This window comes from Salmo salar, chromosome ssa24 (genome assembly GCF_905237065.1).
Source record: "Salmo salar chromosome ssa24, Ssal_v3.1, whole genome shotgun sequence".
Classification (NCBI taxonomy): Eukaryota; Metazoa; Chordata; class Actinopteri; order Salmoniformes; family Salmonidae; genus Salmo; species Salmo salar.
The window spans coordinates 14,035,317-14,051,411 of record NC_059465.1 but is presented as its reverse complement, the minus strand read 5'-3'; the positions used below and the strand labels follow the sequence as shown (position 1 = coordinate 14,051,411).

The following is a 16,095-nucleotide window of genomic DNA, read 5'->3' as shown; positions in this document are numbered from 1 at the left end:
ATTGTGTTGTTTAAGTGTTCCCGTTATTTTTTTGAGCAGTATATATTCTTTACATTGTGTCACGTCCTGACAATAGAAAGCTTTTATTTTCTATGTTAGAGTAGGTCAGGGCGTGACAGGGGTTTTTGTCTAGTTTATTTATTTCTATGTTGGTTCTAGTTTCTTTTTTCTATGTTGGGGGTTTTGTCTAGTTTATGTATTTCTATGTGGGATTCTAGTTTCTGTATTTCTATGTTGTTGTTTTTTGGGATGATCTCCAATTAGAAGCAGCTGATCATCGTTGTCTCTAATTGAGGATCATATTTAAGTTGTTGTTTTTTCCCACTAGGTTTTGTGGGAGATTGTTTTGAGTTAGTGTATGTTGCACCGCTTCGTCACGGTTTGTTCTTTTGTTTATTTAGTTTATTTATGTCTTGCATAGTTTCACTGCTATAATAAAATGTGGAACGATACACACGCTGCGCCTTGGTCCCATTCTTCAGACAGCCGTGACACATTGTTTGCAAACTAATATGTGACACGTATTAAGGCCAAAATAACATATATTTTTTTAAAAATTGCTAAAAATGTGGGGTTCAAAACAGGTGGGGCTCTACCCCACCTGCCCTGAATGACGGGTCTCCACTGGACTTAGCCTGGTCTCAGAAGTTAAAGTGCGCTCTTCCTTATACTGCATATAGGACCATAAAACTTTACTGATTCAACATTATGCTGGGGAAAAATTTAACTTTAACATTTATTTCGTTTTTTTAGCGACATCCAGGCAACAAGTAGGCTAGGCTGTAAACTAGGTGGCACTTAGCAGTCAGAGTGACGGAGTGGAATGCAAATTATCAGAGAGAGCGAGAGAGAGAGGCGCATCAGGACTGTTGTAGCTGCTAGCCTAACTGTTCATAGTTCAGTGTTCCTTGTCCCGCTCTTACTCTAATGCGTATTTGCATCTGAGGCCAGCAACAAAGGAATTTCCTCATGAGTTGAGAAGAGAGACTCCAAAATTATGACAATGGTAACGTACAGTTTCAATTTGTTACCTTCAGAAAATAATCAGACAATAATAGAACATATACACTTTAGAACATTTAAACTTTGTACAGACCTCTCACTTTGTGGTGATAAAAGGAAATTACACATAGCCCAATTTGCCTATAACATTGCAACAATTGTTCAGCAACTTAGAAATACAGTAGTAGGCTACCTTCATTACGGAATGGAGAACTATGAGGATTGTTATAATGATGAGTCATACAGTTTTACAGTGTTATACATTGTGGACTTTCACTTTTCGTACAGTGGCTTTATTGTTGATCAGGTAAATGGTGTCACCTGCTCCCAGTTATTGCGTTCAATTGCTCTGCCTACACAAGCTCCCAATATAAACACTCACAGAGCTGCTTAATGCCTAAGATTAGAATGTTTTCCAGTCATTAAAATCATTCCCTAAATTAAAGGTTTTCACTGCAACATGTCCATGCGCATCGATAGCCGTTAATTATTGATTTATTTGTTATTAAATAATGATACGTGTAGTGACAGTAGAACAGAAAATAAATCAACAGCTGATGCAGGGCTTGAGATCCATTGGTGTTTTCAGGGGTATGTGCCAATAATATCTCCTGTCTCCTGAAGTGTACACTCGTTCACTACTTCACACACATTTAAAAGCATAGGATTGGCGGGATTGGGCTAGAGAGTTTCCACCATATTTCTTATATCAGTAATTTTCTTTTAAATCAGTGATGGTAAATGAATAAGTGCACACTTTGGGAAGAAGGAGAGATATTGGGATGTGGCCAGAGGGAGCCACAACCACCTGATCTGTGCCAGAAAGGTGCAGAGCTCTTGGAAGAGGTCGTAGTATCTACGATCACATACTGGGAGGCTATCTGGCCTAGTAGTAAGTCCATGATAGCTAAGGGTTTTGTACAATAGTAAGGTGCCATGATGTGAAATACACTGTAAGATAGAAAATAGAAAATAGTTACCCAATACATGTACGGCTGTACCATTGCACTTTACTAGGCAGAACCAGAAGCCAGCACACCTGTGAGCAGCTTAGCATTAGCCAGTGCAACTGCACTGTGCTCTGTCCCTGTTTACATCAGATACGATTCATAGTCACACGGCCATTTCCCTTTCCTACTGGTAGCTTATGGTCTCCCACGGTCCATAACAATGTCATTTTCTGTGGTCACTATCACTCTCCCTTGCTTAAAGGGCTAGCTCAGAACACAATCATAAATGTATCGTTTTCATATCATAGATGTTGTCAAGCCGAGCTCATTATTGAACACACTGCCTGCTCCCGTCTCTAAAATTAGACTGGGATTTTCAGACTGGGTGAAAAACAAGAGATTGCTATTTGAAAGATTTTACGCAGATACTGTTAATTGTGTAATGAACATGCATGACAGATTTAAACTCTGCTGCTGCTAACAAAGTAAGGAATCCTCAGCTTACTTGCTGTATTTGCTGTATTTTTATATATTTTGTAATCAACATGTTGAGGTCTTTATTGGTCTATATACAAACTACTTCAAAGGTAGGAAAGACATGAGTTGTTAGATTAACAACACTGAACAGAACATGCTAATGATTTAAGACGTGTCAGGACACGAATATGTGAAAGACGGCGCCCATGACTGTAACAATGGGGGAAATTATATTCAAAGTAGTGTCGACCTGAGGCATAGATATCAGTTATGACTCATGACATCTTCCTTTTCCACTAATTAAACAGACCTACAGCTTGCCAGAGAATCCCTGAAGTCTATAAAATGTGCATTGAATGATTAGTTGATAGATTGACTGATTCATTGATTGATAATGACACTGTTTAAGTAATGGGATACAGTAGAACAGAAAATAGATTTGTTTACTAAAGAGAGACTTTAGCAAAGACCATGTGGGCTGGCTTTGTTCATTACCAATGTTGACGCACAGGATATCTAAACATTAACCAGACGAATCAACTCAAACTGTCCTTCTCTTGCCTTCTCTCTCTCCCCGTCTCATTCTCCCCTTTCCCTCCCCCTCTCTATTTCTGGGATAATTTACATCAGTCCTTCCTCTACTCTCTGACCAGCCATGCTGTGAAAACACAGCCAAGTACACTTCCTGGTTTTTGTCATCTGTTTCATCACGGGGACAGTGTGCCACAAATTACAGCCTCAATTATCTCCTTCTCCCAGATACACACGTTGATGTGGCTTCACTAGATCATTTGTGTAATAATTTGTGTAAATAGTTTCTTTCACCTACTAAGGCTAGTATAAAAGAAAGACATATTTTAGATTGTTGGACATTTCAATTCTCAATATTCCCCTGTGGTAGTTTGTGATAGTTTGTCATCTTCAAAGTTGCTTTATTCTAATTTATTCTTACCCGAGGTCTTGGCTTTGGATTAAAGCTCTTTTGTTTAGCTTAGTGACCTTCGGTACGTAAAGCAGTCATTGACACAGCCTGTGTAATAGCTCTGATAGCGAGTCTGATGGGAGAGTTAATTACATGTAAATATCTGGGATGGGCCAGACATATAGTATGACGGCACCGTTTATTATATGTCACACAACCGGTATGAAAACGCTAGTGTTGAGATTGTATCGTGATTGTGTTCGTGTGTGTGCTACAGACTTCCCAGTCAATTCTGTTTTCTTTTTCAGAGTTTCTTTGGAAAATTAAAGAACCTGTAAGTAGTCTACCGTGTAGATAAACGTTTTGTTCTTCATTCTTGTATGCCTTCCTTCTGACCAGAAATATAAAGCCACTGACATGACACAGCACGGAAGTAACATTTCTCATTACATTTTCATTACAGACACAGTGGGCCTCCAGCTCCACCCAAAAGAATAGGTGAGCCTTCAGGAAATCCCCATTATTATGCTCGTGGTTATAGGGTTCCTCTTTATGGAGGTTATAATGTGATGTGCTTCTTCTGCTCTCTCCCTCATCGCTCTACCTCTCTTCTCCCCAATTTCTCCCTCTCTTTCTCCATCCCCCTTCTCTACTTTCTCTCTGTCTCTATTTATTTGTTTCAGAGAACAATGCGGGGTATGGTGGCTGGCCAGAAGATGAGTTTGTAAGTAGAAAAACACACACATACACACGGACCCAGACTGACACACCAATGGATATTTTGTTGTGAGAGGTCCTGTGGAGTCATCTTGGTTTGTGTGTGTGTATCACAGGACGATGAGGATGGGAACACATATGAGGCTCCCCCCTGTGAGCGACCGGCCATGAAGGTTCCTCCCAGACATGTGGAGGAGAACGTCTATTTGGGTAACACCACCACTGTAAACTATCATTCTCATTTGGGATTTGCTAAAATCTGACTTTCATGGAAAGTATGCATTGAGGCCAATGGGAGTTTGGTGCGTGGATCTCAAGTTATAATTTGTATGTATTGTTTTGAGGTGTGTTTTTATGTGAAAACACCATTTTCTTTGTTGCTGTTTTTGTGTTCCACAGATAGTTCTTCAGAGAGGTCCAATCGTGTTCTTCCCAAAAGGCAGGCAGCTCCGCCCCCAAGGCCAGCCAAGATGGCGCCCATGAGCAAAGCATCGGTAAACTGTCAGAGTATCAATGCCCATACCTACCTCTGACTAGCCTGTCTCTGTGTGTCTGCATACCTTTCGAGTTATTTAACGTTGTCTTTCCCCTCTATAGAAACAGCAGCCTCACCATCAGCCTGACCCTGAGGAGTTCTACATCGACCCCAACACCAAGAAACGTGAGACACCTTTCTCTATACTCTCCTCTATCTCTCTATCTCTATCCTCCTCTCTCTCTCCTCCCCTCTCTCTATCCTCCTCTCTGTCCTCTTCTCTCTATCCTCCCCTCTCTCTATCCTCCTCTCTCTATCCTCCTTTCTCTATTCTCCTTTCTCTATTCTCCTTTCTCTATCCTCCTCTCTGTTCGGTTCTCTCTATCCTCCTTTCTCTGTCCTCTTCTCTCTGTTCTTCTCTCTCCATCCTCCTTTCTCTATCCTCTTCTCTCTATCCTCCCCTCTCTATCCTCCCCTCTGTATCCTCCTCTCTCTATCCTCCCCTCTGTATCCTCCTCTCTCTATCCTCCCCTCTCTATCCTCCCCTCTGTATCCTCCTCTCTCTATCCTCCCCTCTGTATCCTCCTCTCTCTATCCTCCCCTCTGTATCCTCCTCTCTCTATCCTCTTCTCTCTATCCTCCCCTCTCTATCCTCCCCTCTGTATCCTCCTCTCTCTATCCTCCCCTCTGTATCCTCCTCTCTCTATCCTCCCCTCTGTATCCTCCTCTCTCTATCCTCCCCTCTCTATCCTCTTTGTCCAGGACATGCAAGTTTCAAGTTTTATTAGTCGTATGTATGGTATACACTGTCCAAAGAAATGCATACTTGCAGGTTTTTTCTCTCGACAATACAACAATAATAAGAAATAATAAAAGATACGAATACGTACATAAAGGAAATGGCTCAGTAGAATAGAATAAAGATTTTAGCATAAGTATGATACAGGTGTTTTGGGGAAAGGGGATTCAGCTGCAAGTGTTTAACTTGTGCAGTATTTATCAATCATAATAAGAGTCTGGTAGCAGCAGTTGTGATGTGTGTGTAGCATGAATGTGTGTGTGGATGTGTGTATGTCTGTGTGGGTGTGTGAGTGAGTGAGTGCATGTGTGCTAATGTGAGGAGAATCAGAGCAGGTGGTCAATCCAGTTCAAGTGTTCAGCAGTCTGATGGTTTGTAGATAGAAACTGTCTCAAAGCCTGTTGGTATCCGACCTCATGGTCCGATAACGTCTGCTCGACGGTAAGGGAGTGAACAGCTCGTGGCTGGGGTGTGTGGGGTCCTTGATGATGCTGCGGGCCTTCCTCAGGCACCGTTTCAAATAAATGTCCTGGATGGGTGGGAGTTTATCCTATATGATGATTGTGTATTTTATATCTGGATATGAATTGTGCCCTATAGATAGAATATTGAATGTTGATTGATGAAAAGGTGTAAAAGGTCATATAATCCTTGAGGCATGTATTGTACAGGAGAATTAACTTAAACAAACCAGTGAGTTAAGTTTGAGATGGTCAAGCTTCCCTAACTCTCTCTCTCTCTAGCTCCTGAGGTAGACAGGAAGGAGAAGCCAGGGAAAAGGTCTACTCCTAAGAAGTCTGCCCCTCCTCCTTCCCGCCCTGCCCCTGCTCCCACCCCTCCCCCTGCAGAGGAAGGTAAACGCCACAGTTATAGGTCTAGTTCCTGCCCGACTAGACGAGCAAGCGGTGCATTGCATCAACCAATGGTTGCATTCTAAGTCATCGACTGTGCATAGCTGATATGTTAAATACCTATCCAGTTGTTGTAAGATCTGGCATGCATCTGCAATGTAGTTGTGCAGGATCTCGACCAACAATCATACCCTGGAACCCTGATAGGACATTGGTGTGCTATTACATCAAGTCACCACTAGAGAGATCTGTGATACTGCAACAGCATCAGCCTCTGTTTTCTCTGTTATGCTTTTGCAGATGTCTACCTGGATCCTAATGAAGGACAGGTGAGCCCAACACATCGTTAACAGACAGAGCCTCACCCCTACCTCCAGCCCCCAAACCTTAGCCTTTTTATCCGCTGTACCCTTTTAACACATTCTTGATGGACAATCAGTATATTCATAGTTCCATAGGGCCCTGAGATGTCTGGTCTCTGGACAATTTCTAATTCGGCCAGAGACAGGTGATTAACATGCGTGTTGTGTCTCTGTTTCAGGCAGACAGTGATGACCTGTATCTGGAGCCCACAGCAGGTCAGTTACTCCTGTAGAACCACTAATACAGCCTCAGTATCAACGCATTTATACTGAGGTTTTGACTAGAGAATATATTTTATATGAGATAAAGAGACAGGACATTAATTCCAAATGATTAAAGAAAAATCGCATTTAGCTTATTTTGAGAGAAAAATAAATCCTTGGCACGGTCAAAAATAAATACTCCTGTTTCTCCAGCTTGCCCCCCTGCTCCTCGCGGGCCCATAAGGATGCCCCTCCTACCCAAGACAGCAATTTCCCCTCCCCCCATGCCCATGTGAGTACACCTGTCAAGACATGAGATGAAAAATGCACAAACACATCTTGGTGTATATCACCACTTCTATTCTTTTCATAGTTATGCAAATGAAATAACTGAATTTTATTCACCTCCTGAATTGACTGGGTTAAACTGGCCTTGACACCATCCCTGAAACCAATGCCATTCTATGTCATGAGAGAAGCCATGTTATTGTTTTTGAGTTTTGTTGTTTGACATGTGATATGAGCTCAATCCCATCATGTATGTCTGTCTGTCTTTCTCTGTAGAAAACCTCCAGTGCCCAGAGCCAAGTCGGTGAGTTTCTCCATGGTTCACACATTATTTAACACACCACGGGCACATGATTTATCACATCACACCACTGTCCGGTTTCTAACACAGAATTGGCCTATTTCAGAGATTCTCCACTGAACATGTTTTTTAGTGCAGGAGTGTAGGCCTTATCTGTGTCCACATTTGAATGAGTTTCACACTTTGCTGCATTTCAGAGTTCTCTACTGGTCAGTGAGGCAAAGACAGGTAAGTGACACTTCATTCTCTCTGACTAAAAATAGATGGATCATGATGATAAAGCCTGCATCCCAAATGGCCTATTCCCTACATGCACTACTTTTGACCAGAGCCCTACATAGGGAACTGAGTGCCATTTGGAACATAACCATGAAGTGAAAATGCAGAACCTGGTCCATTGCTGTGTTTCTGTGACCCTCCCCAGCTCCTCCGCCTGATGTGAAACGCTCCTCGTTCCCTGGCAAGCTGCCCCCACCCACCCCAGGCATCAAACCCCCCCTCCCCGCATCCCTAAAGGAACCCAAACCCAGGTGAGGCTTGGGAACACAGCCACTCTCACAGCACTATGCATCTACACACTGGATGAGACCACGCTATACGCTGCAAGAACATACATGTTTTATACGTGTTAAACCTGTTAAGCAGGTTCATGCTTAATGAACTTTCAGTCCTGTACAAGCAGCAACAGTCAAACACATAGATACCACTTAGTACTGCCTGATAACGATTTCCATTCCGTTGTGGTCTATAAAGAGGATCTTATGTTTGAAGTGTAAAGATGGCACGGAAGAGGATGGCTGATGTTTTACATGCTCCTAACCAACTGTGCTATTTTGTTAGTTTTTTTGCGTTGTTTGTAACTTATTTTTTAACTTATTTTGTACATAATGTTGCTGCAACCGTCTCTTATGACCGAAAATAACTTCTGGACATCAGAACAGCGATTATTCACCTCGAACTGGAAGAAGCTTTTTCCTTTAACGAGAACAGGCCCAAATCCCTGTCATTTGCGTGAAGAAAAGACGAAGGAAAAGGGGGCGGAGGTCGGGCTGAGAATCCGTAGGCGAGCAAGTAAACTCCCACTGTCATCCGTTCTACTGGCTAACATGCAATCATTGGAAAATCAAATTGATGACCTACGATTACGACTATCCTACCAACGGGACATTAAAAACTGGAATATCTTATGTTTCACCGAGTCGTGGCTGAACGACGACACGGATAATATAGAGCTGGCGGGATTTTCCATGCACCAGCAGAACAGAGAAGAAGCTTTGTCTGGTAAGATGAGGGGTGAGGGTGTGTGTCTTTTTGTCAATAACAGCTGGTGCGCGATGTTTAATATTAAAGAAGTCTCGAGGTATTGCTCGCCTGAGGTAGAGTACCTTATGATAAGCTGTAAACCAGACTATCTACCAAGAGAGTTCTCATCTATATTATTCGAAGCTGTCTATTTGCCACCACATTCCGATGCTGGCATTAAGACAGCAACTCAACCAACTCTATAAGGCCATAAGCAAACAAGAAAATGCTCATCCAGAAGCAGCGCTCCAATTAGCTGGGGACTTTAATGCAGGCAAACTTAAATCAGTTTTACAAAAATTTTACCAGCATGTCATATGTGCAACCAGAGGAAAAAAAAACTCTAGACCACCTTTACTCCACACACAGAGATGCATACAAAGCTCTCCCCCGCCCTCCATTTGGCAAATCTGACCATAATTCTATCCTCCTGATTCCTGCTTACAAGCAAAAACTAAAGCATGAAGTACCAGTGACCTGCTCAATATGGAAGTGGTCAGATGACGCGGATGCTACGTTAAAGGACTGTTTTGCTAGCACAGACTGGAATATGTTCTGGGATTCATCCAATGACATTGAGAAGTATACCACCACAGTCATCAGCTTCATCAATAAGTGCATCACCAACGTCGTCCCCACTGTGACCGTACGGACATATCCCAACCAGAAGCCATGGATTGCAGGAAACATCCGCAGCAAGCTAAAGGCTAGAGCTGCCGCTTTCAAGGAGCGGGACACTAATCCGGATGCTTATAAGAAGTCCCGCTATGCCCTCAGACGAACCATCAAACAATCAAACAGGCAATACAGGATTAACCTCTAGGGTATGTGGGACGAAATCGTCCCACCTAGTCAACAGCCAGTGGAATCGAGTGACGCGATATTCAAATACCTTAGAAATGCTATTACTTCAATTTCTCAAACATATGACTATTTTACAGCATTTTAAAGACAAGACTATCATTAATCTAACCACATTGTCTGATTTCAAAAAGGCTTTACAACGAAAGCAAAACATTAGATTATGTCAGGAGAGTACCCAGCCAGAAATAATCACACACCCATTTTTCAAGCTAGCATATAATGTCACAAAAACCAAAACCACAGCTAAATGCAGCACTAACCTTTGATGATCTTCATCAGATGACACTCCTAGGACATTATGTTATACAATACATGCATGTTTTGTTCAATCAAGTTCATATTTATATCAAAAACCAGCTTTTTACATTAGCATGTGACGTTCAGAACTAGCAAACATACCGAAAACTTTCGGTGAATTTACTAAATTACTCACGATAAACGTTCACAAAAAACATAACAATTATTTAAAGAATTATAGATACAGAACTCCTTAATGCAATCGCGGTGTCAGATTTTAAAATAGCTTTTCGGCAAAAGCACATTTTGCAATATTCTGAGTAGATAGCTCGCCATCACGGGCTAGCTAATTTGACACCCACCAAGTTTGGCGTTCACTAAACTCAGAATTACTATAAGATAAATTGGATTACCTTTGCTGTTCTTCGTCAGAATGCACTCCCAGGACTTCTACTTCATCCACAAATGTTGTTTTGGTTCAAAATAATCCATAATTATATCCAAATAGCGGCGTTTTGTTCGTGCGTTCAAGACACTATCCGAACGGTGACGCGCGGACGCGTATCATGACAAAACATTTCAAAATATTCCATTACCGTACTTCGAAGCATGTCAAACGCTGTTTAAAATCAATTTTTATGCAATTTTTCTCGTAAAATAGCGATAATATTCCGACCGGGAGACGTCTTTTTCGTTCAAAGACTGAAAATGTAAAATGGCCTCTTCACGTGCACGCGCACACCCGTCTCACAGTTGTTGAATCTTGTTATGTTCATACAAATATTTACACATGTTAAGTTTGCTGAAAGTAAATGCAGTTGACAGTGACAGGACGTTTATTTTTTTGCTGAGTTTACATGTTTCAAGCAGACCACCATACTCCATGTGCCAAAGGAAGCAAAGGTAACCTGGCAAAAAAATTACCGCCCCGTAGCACTCACGTCGGTAGCCATGAAGTGCTTTGAAAGGCTGGTCATGGCTCACATCAACAACATCCTCCCGGATACCCTAGACCCACTCCAATTCGCATACCGCCTCAACAGATCCACAAATGCCGCAATCTTAATTGCACTCCACACTGCCCTTTCTCACCTGGACAAAAAGAACACCTATGTGAGAATGCTGTTCATTGACTACAGCTCAGTATTCAACACCATAGTGCCCACAAAGCTTTTCACTAAGCTAAGGACCCTAGGACTAAACACCTCCCTCTGCAACTGGATTCTGGACTTCCTGACGGGCCGCCCCCAGGTGGTAAGGGTAGGCAACAAGACAACTGCTACGGTGATCCTCAACACTGGGGCCCCTCAGGGGTGTGTACTTAGTCCCCTCCTGTACTCCCTGTTCACCCACAACTGTTTTGCTAAACACGACTCCAACACCATCATTAAGTTTGCTGACGACACAACAGTGGTAGGCCTGATTACAGACAACGATAAGACAGCCTATAGGAAGGAGGTCAGAGAACTGGCAGTGTGGTGCCAGGCCAACAACCTCTCCCTCAATGTGAGCAAGACAAATGAGCTGATTGTGGACTACAGGAAAAGGCGGGCTGAACAGGCCCCCATTAACATCAATGGAGCTGTAGTGGTGCGGGTCGAGAGTTTCAAGTTCTTTGGTGTCCACATCACCAACGAACTATCATGGTCCAAACACACCAAGACAGTCGTGAAAAGGTCACGACAAAACCTTTTCCCCCTCAGGAGACTGAAAAGATCCTCAAAAAGTTATTTAACTGCACCATCGAGAGCATCCTGACCGGTTGCATCACCGCCTGGTGTGACAACTGCTCGGCATCTGACGGTAAGACGCTACAGAGGGTAGTGCGTACGGCCCAGTACATCACTAGGGCCAAGCTTCCTGCCATCCAGGACCTATATAATAGGCGGTGTCAGAGGAAAGCCCATAAAATTGTCAGAGACTCCAGTCACCCAAGTCATAGACTGTTTTCTCTGCTACCGCACGGGAAGCGGTACTGGAGCGCCAAGTCTTGGACCAAAAGGCTCCGTAACAGCTTCTACTCCCAAGCCATAAGACCGCTGAACAATTAATCAAACGGCCACCGGACTACTTACATTGAACCTCCCCATTTGTTTTGTACACTGCTGCTACTCACTGTTTATTATCTATGCATAGTCACTTCACCCCTACCTAAATGTACAAATTACCTCAACTAACCTGTACCCCCGCACACTGACTCGGTACCGGTACCCCCGGTATATAGCCTCGTTATTGTTCTGTTATTGTATTACTTTTTATTATTTTTCACTTCAGTTTATTTGTTAATATTTTCTTAACTCTTCTTGAACTGTACTGTTGGTTAAGGGCTTGTAAGTAAGCATTTCACGGTAAGTTCTACACTTGTTGTATTTGATGCATATGACAAATAAAGTTTGATTTGATCTGTGATAACATAGCTAAGTCTTTGAAGTATGAAGGCCTACTGTTCTTACGTATTCAATATTGTTGTAGCCACAGGCCTATATTGCTCATCTATTATAGTAAGCATGTTGGCTAACATTGGACCTGTTGTCTGCGTTGCAGCCCCCCTCCCCCGCCCACTATAGACACTACCGCAGCAGGTAAGAGCATGCAGGGAACAGGACCAGTTTTGGGTCTCAGCTGAAGGATAGAAAGCCATAGAAATGGAAATAAAGGATGTGTGGAACTCTGAAATGCTCCAACTGTGGTTTGCTAATCAGAGTGAAGGACATCCTTAATTTCTTTACATTTGTGTTGTTTTTCTGTCCACATAATATGAACATTATAACTTGTTTAACCCCGTCATCTAGGGTCACTGTGGCTACTGTCAGTAGTGCTGTCCAGCATACTTGGGGCCTTGATTGTAACTACATGCTTTATTTTTAATAGACTGTAGAGCAGGGTTTCCTAAACTCGGTCCTGCCCCCCCTGCCCCCAGCTGTGGAGTGCTAGGGCAAAACCCAAACCATGCACCCAGGGAGGGGGCAGGACCACGTTTGGGAAACCCTGCTGTAGAGCACTCTACACGTTGGTCAACAACTCATTATTTCTCTCTATGCCAAAGTTTCTCCCTCTGGTATGAAGACAACCATGCAGGCAGGAAAGGAGGTATGTGTCTTTCCGTCTCATACTGTACCTCTCATGTAACCATGCATAATACAGTGTTAAAGTGCTACAAATGTTGCTGCAAACCTTAGTTAAATGGTGATATACCTGAAGTATGGGGTATCCTTGGATATAACTGTGGTGGCAGGCAGGGGAGGGCGTCATAGAGAACTGTGGTATGTTTCAGGAGAAAGAGTGGTTCGCCGGAAACTGCAATAGAAAGACTGCTGAGGACCTCTTACTGCAGATCAACAAGGTGGGATACACACACACACACTGGAGATGAGCAGACACACACAGAAATGCATGCAAATACACACACACACACACACACACACACACACACACACACACACACACACACACACACACACACACACACACACACACACACACAGTTCTTGAAGTACCATACAAAAAAATCTGAAAATGACTTAGAGGTATAGAATCCCCAGCTCTGAAGGACCTGGCCAATGTGATTCCTGAATCAATATGATTAGTTATAGTTAGTTAGCCAGTATTCCTCAACAGTGAATCAATACTTCATTGATCTATTAGCCTGTCCACTTGGTCCTCTGTGGTTCTCTCCCCTCCTCTCTATATGTTGCTCAGTAGCTGCTGATGTTTTGTGATTATGTGTTATAATGCTGCTGATTATATGCGTGTATCTGTCTCTGGCCCTTTGTCTTTACTAACACAGCCGACCTGTTTCATTTCATGCTGAAATAGACAAGTAACGATGTGTGAGTAATCTCGGTCGTAACTCCCCTTTATTTGACTGTGTGTGTGTGTGTGTGAGTGTGTGTGTGTGTGTAGCCTTGGGTTACAGCTAACACATACACACACCATCACTGAGTCTGATTCATCTGTGCTCATTCAAAGGCCCTGTGGGTTTTGATACTGATATCCACTCTCTCCTCCCTCCCTCCTTCGCTCCGCTCCCCTCCCGCTGCCTATTCCCCCCCCCTTTGTAGGACGGGGCATTCCTGATACGTCGCAGTTCAGCCCAGAACGCCCGTCAGCCCTACACACTGGCTGTCCTATACAGACAGAAGGTCTATAACATCCCCATCCGCTTCCTGGAGGAGACGCGCGGCTACGCCCTCGGAAAGGAGGGCAAGAAGAATGAGGAGGTGAAGAGGCGGGGGGGAAGATAGGGGGAGTGCTAAACAAGGGGTAAAATAATGAATCGGTGAAAGAGAATGGGAGGATGAGGACGAGAGTGTTGAGATGGGGGACACAGAGAGAGCGAGAGGGGGGAAATGAAAATGTGAGAGTGTAGGGAGGAGAAGAGAGGGATAAGGAGAGGGGAAAAGACAGAGGCCACAGGAGGAAAGGAGGATTTGCAAAAAGAATTTGCAAAGGGAGAATGTGGGGGGAAAAGAATGAAGAGGTCAGGTGGGATAGAGGGAGGATGTGGGAGGAACGGAGGATGTGTGGAAAAGAGACGAAGGAATGCAACTTAGTACTGTCCTGTGACCTCTGCAATAGCACTGTAGTAACTCTCTCTCCCTTTTTCTCTCTCTCTTTCCCTCGCTACTCCCTCCCGCATCCCTCCCTCCATCTCTCTCTCATAGTTTTTCAGTAGTCTCCAGGAGATCATCTCTCACCACAAGAATAACCAACTGCTGCTGATCGATAGCAAGAGTCAGGCCAAGCACACCACGTATCTCACCCATCCAGCCCATCCATAAACTGCATTATCCATAACCCCCATACAATATATATCACCCATCCAGTCCATCCATAAACTGCATTATCCATAACCCCCATACAATATATATCACCCACCCAGCCCATCCATAAACTGCATTATCCATAACCCCCATACAATATATATCACCCACCCAGCCTGACCATAAACTGCATTATCCATAACCCCCATACAATATATATCACCCATCCAGCCCATCCATAAACTGCATTATCCATAACCCCCATACAATATATATCACCCACCCAGCCTGACCATAAACTGCATTATCCATAACCCCCATATAATATATATCACCCATCCAGTCCATCCATAAACTGCATTATCCATAACCCCCACACAATATATATCACCCACCCAGCCTGACCATAAACTGCATTATCCATAACCCCCATACAATATATATCACCCACCCAGCCTGACCATAAACTGCATTATCCATAACCCCCATACAATATATATCACCCATCCAGTCCATCCATAAACTGCATTATCCATAACCCCCACACAATATATATCACCCACCCAGCCTGACCATAAACTACACTACACTACTATAGGGTGGCAGGTAGCCTAGCGATTACAGCGTTGGGCCAGTAACTGAAAGGTCGCTGATTTGAATACCTGAGTCGATGAGGTGAAAAATCGGTCAATGTGCCCTTGAGCAAGGCACCTCATTTGCTCCAGGGCCACCGTGCTACTATTGCTGACCCTGTAAAAAAAACACACACTTCACTGCACCTGTACATTTCACTTCGCTGTATGTGACAATAAACAACATTTTTTCATAACTCACAGAAATGTGTATCTCACCTACACCAGCCCATTCATAAAGTACATTAAATGATACCATTAATAACTAAATACATTTCATAACTTGGAAATACTACCTTCAATAGTCATGTTCCTCACCACAACATATCCATTGCAAACCCTCATTTTTGTTTTGTGATGAAAATGGCTAGAAGTGTACATATTACCGTATATCTGTGTACTGTATGTGTTTGTGTGTTTAAGTATGCTGTAATTACATCTGTATGACTTTATTACCCTATTTTTGTTTTAAAATAGATTAATTTTAAAATGCTTGCACCTGAATAGAGTAGTGAGTAGTCTATGAAAAGGTATATTCAATACCTCATTCTTGCTCTGACTCTTTATGCAGTGCTTGTTTCAGTGAGTGATGGGGAATTCAATTGTGTGTCTACACCTGTGTTGTGACTGAATACTGTGTAAGTGGGCCATCTGTAAGTTTCTATTTATATAATAATATAGTCTGAAATATTTTGAAATCCTGTTTGTGTTTTATCATTTTTTGTATTTGCAACACCACAGCGTGAATGGCATTTATTTCCCTCAAAGTTTAAGTTGTTAGTTTAGATCTCCGTAAATACAAGGATTCACTAATTCCACTAATTAACTTTTAAGAAGGCACACCTGTTAATTGAAATGCATTCCAGGTGACTAGCTCATACAGCTGGTTGAGAGAATGCCAAGAGTGTGCAAAGCTGTCATCAAGGCAAAGGGTGGCTACTTAAAGAAT

The 16,095-nt window shown here is 42.9% G+C and overlaps 1 protein-coding gene across 1 annotated transcript; it reads left to right on the top strand.

The window, feature by feature from the left end:
* The first annotated feature begins 816 nt into the window (after positions 1–816).
* Positions 817–15,844, top strand: LOC106585060 (B-cell linker protein). Its single transcript, XM_014170823.2, has 19 exons — positions 817–1,006; positions 3,660–3,685; positions 3,815–3,849; positions 4,035–4,075; positions 4,185–4,278; positions 4,468–4,562; positions 4,666–4,729; positions 6,086–6,196; positions 6,494–6,522; positions 6,735–6,771; positions 6,973–7,051; positions 7,324–7,351; positions 7,546–7,576; positions 7,773–7,878; positions 12,296–12,333; positions 12,798–12,841; positions 13,026–13,094; positions 13,813–13,971; positions 14,416–15,844. The coding sequence occupies exons 1-19, from the start codon at positions 998–1,000 to the stop codon at positions 14,530–14,532; spliced, it is 1,212 nt and encodes a 403-aa protein (XP_014026298.2). The 5' UTR covers positions 817–997; the 3' UTR covers positions 14,533–15,844.
* The last annotated feature ends 251 nt before the right edge of the window (positions 15,845–16,095 follow it).

Bases quoted from the DNA above. Each gene is read 5' to 3' on its own strand.
- LOC106585060 (XM_014170823.2), top strand. The intron at 3,850-4,034 runs GTGAGCCTTCAG...TATTTGTTTCAG, and splicing joins AGCTCCACCCAAAAGAATAG to AGAACAATGCGGGGTATGGT. The intron at 7,577-7,772 runs GTAAGTGACACT...GACCCTCCCCAG, and splicing joins GGTCAGTGAGGCAAAGACAG to CTCCTCCGCCTGATGTGAAA.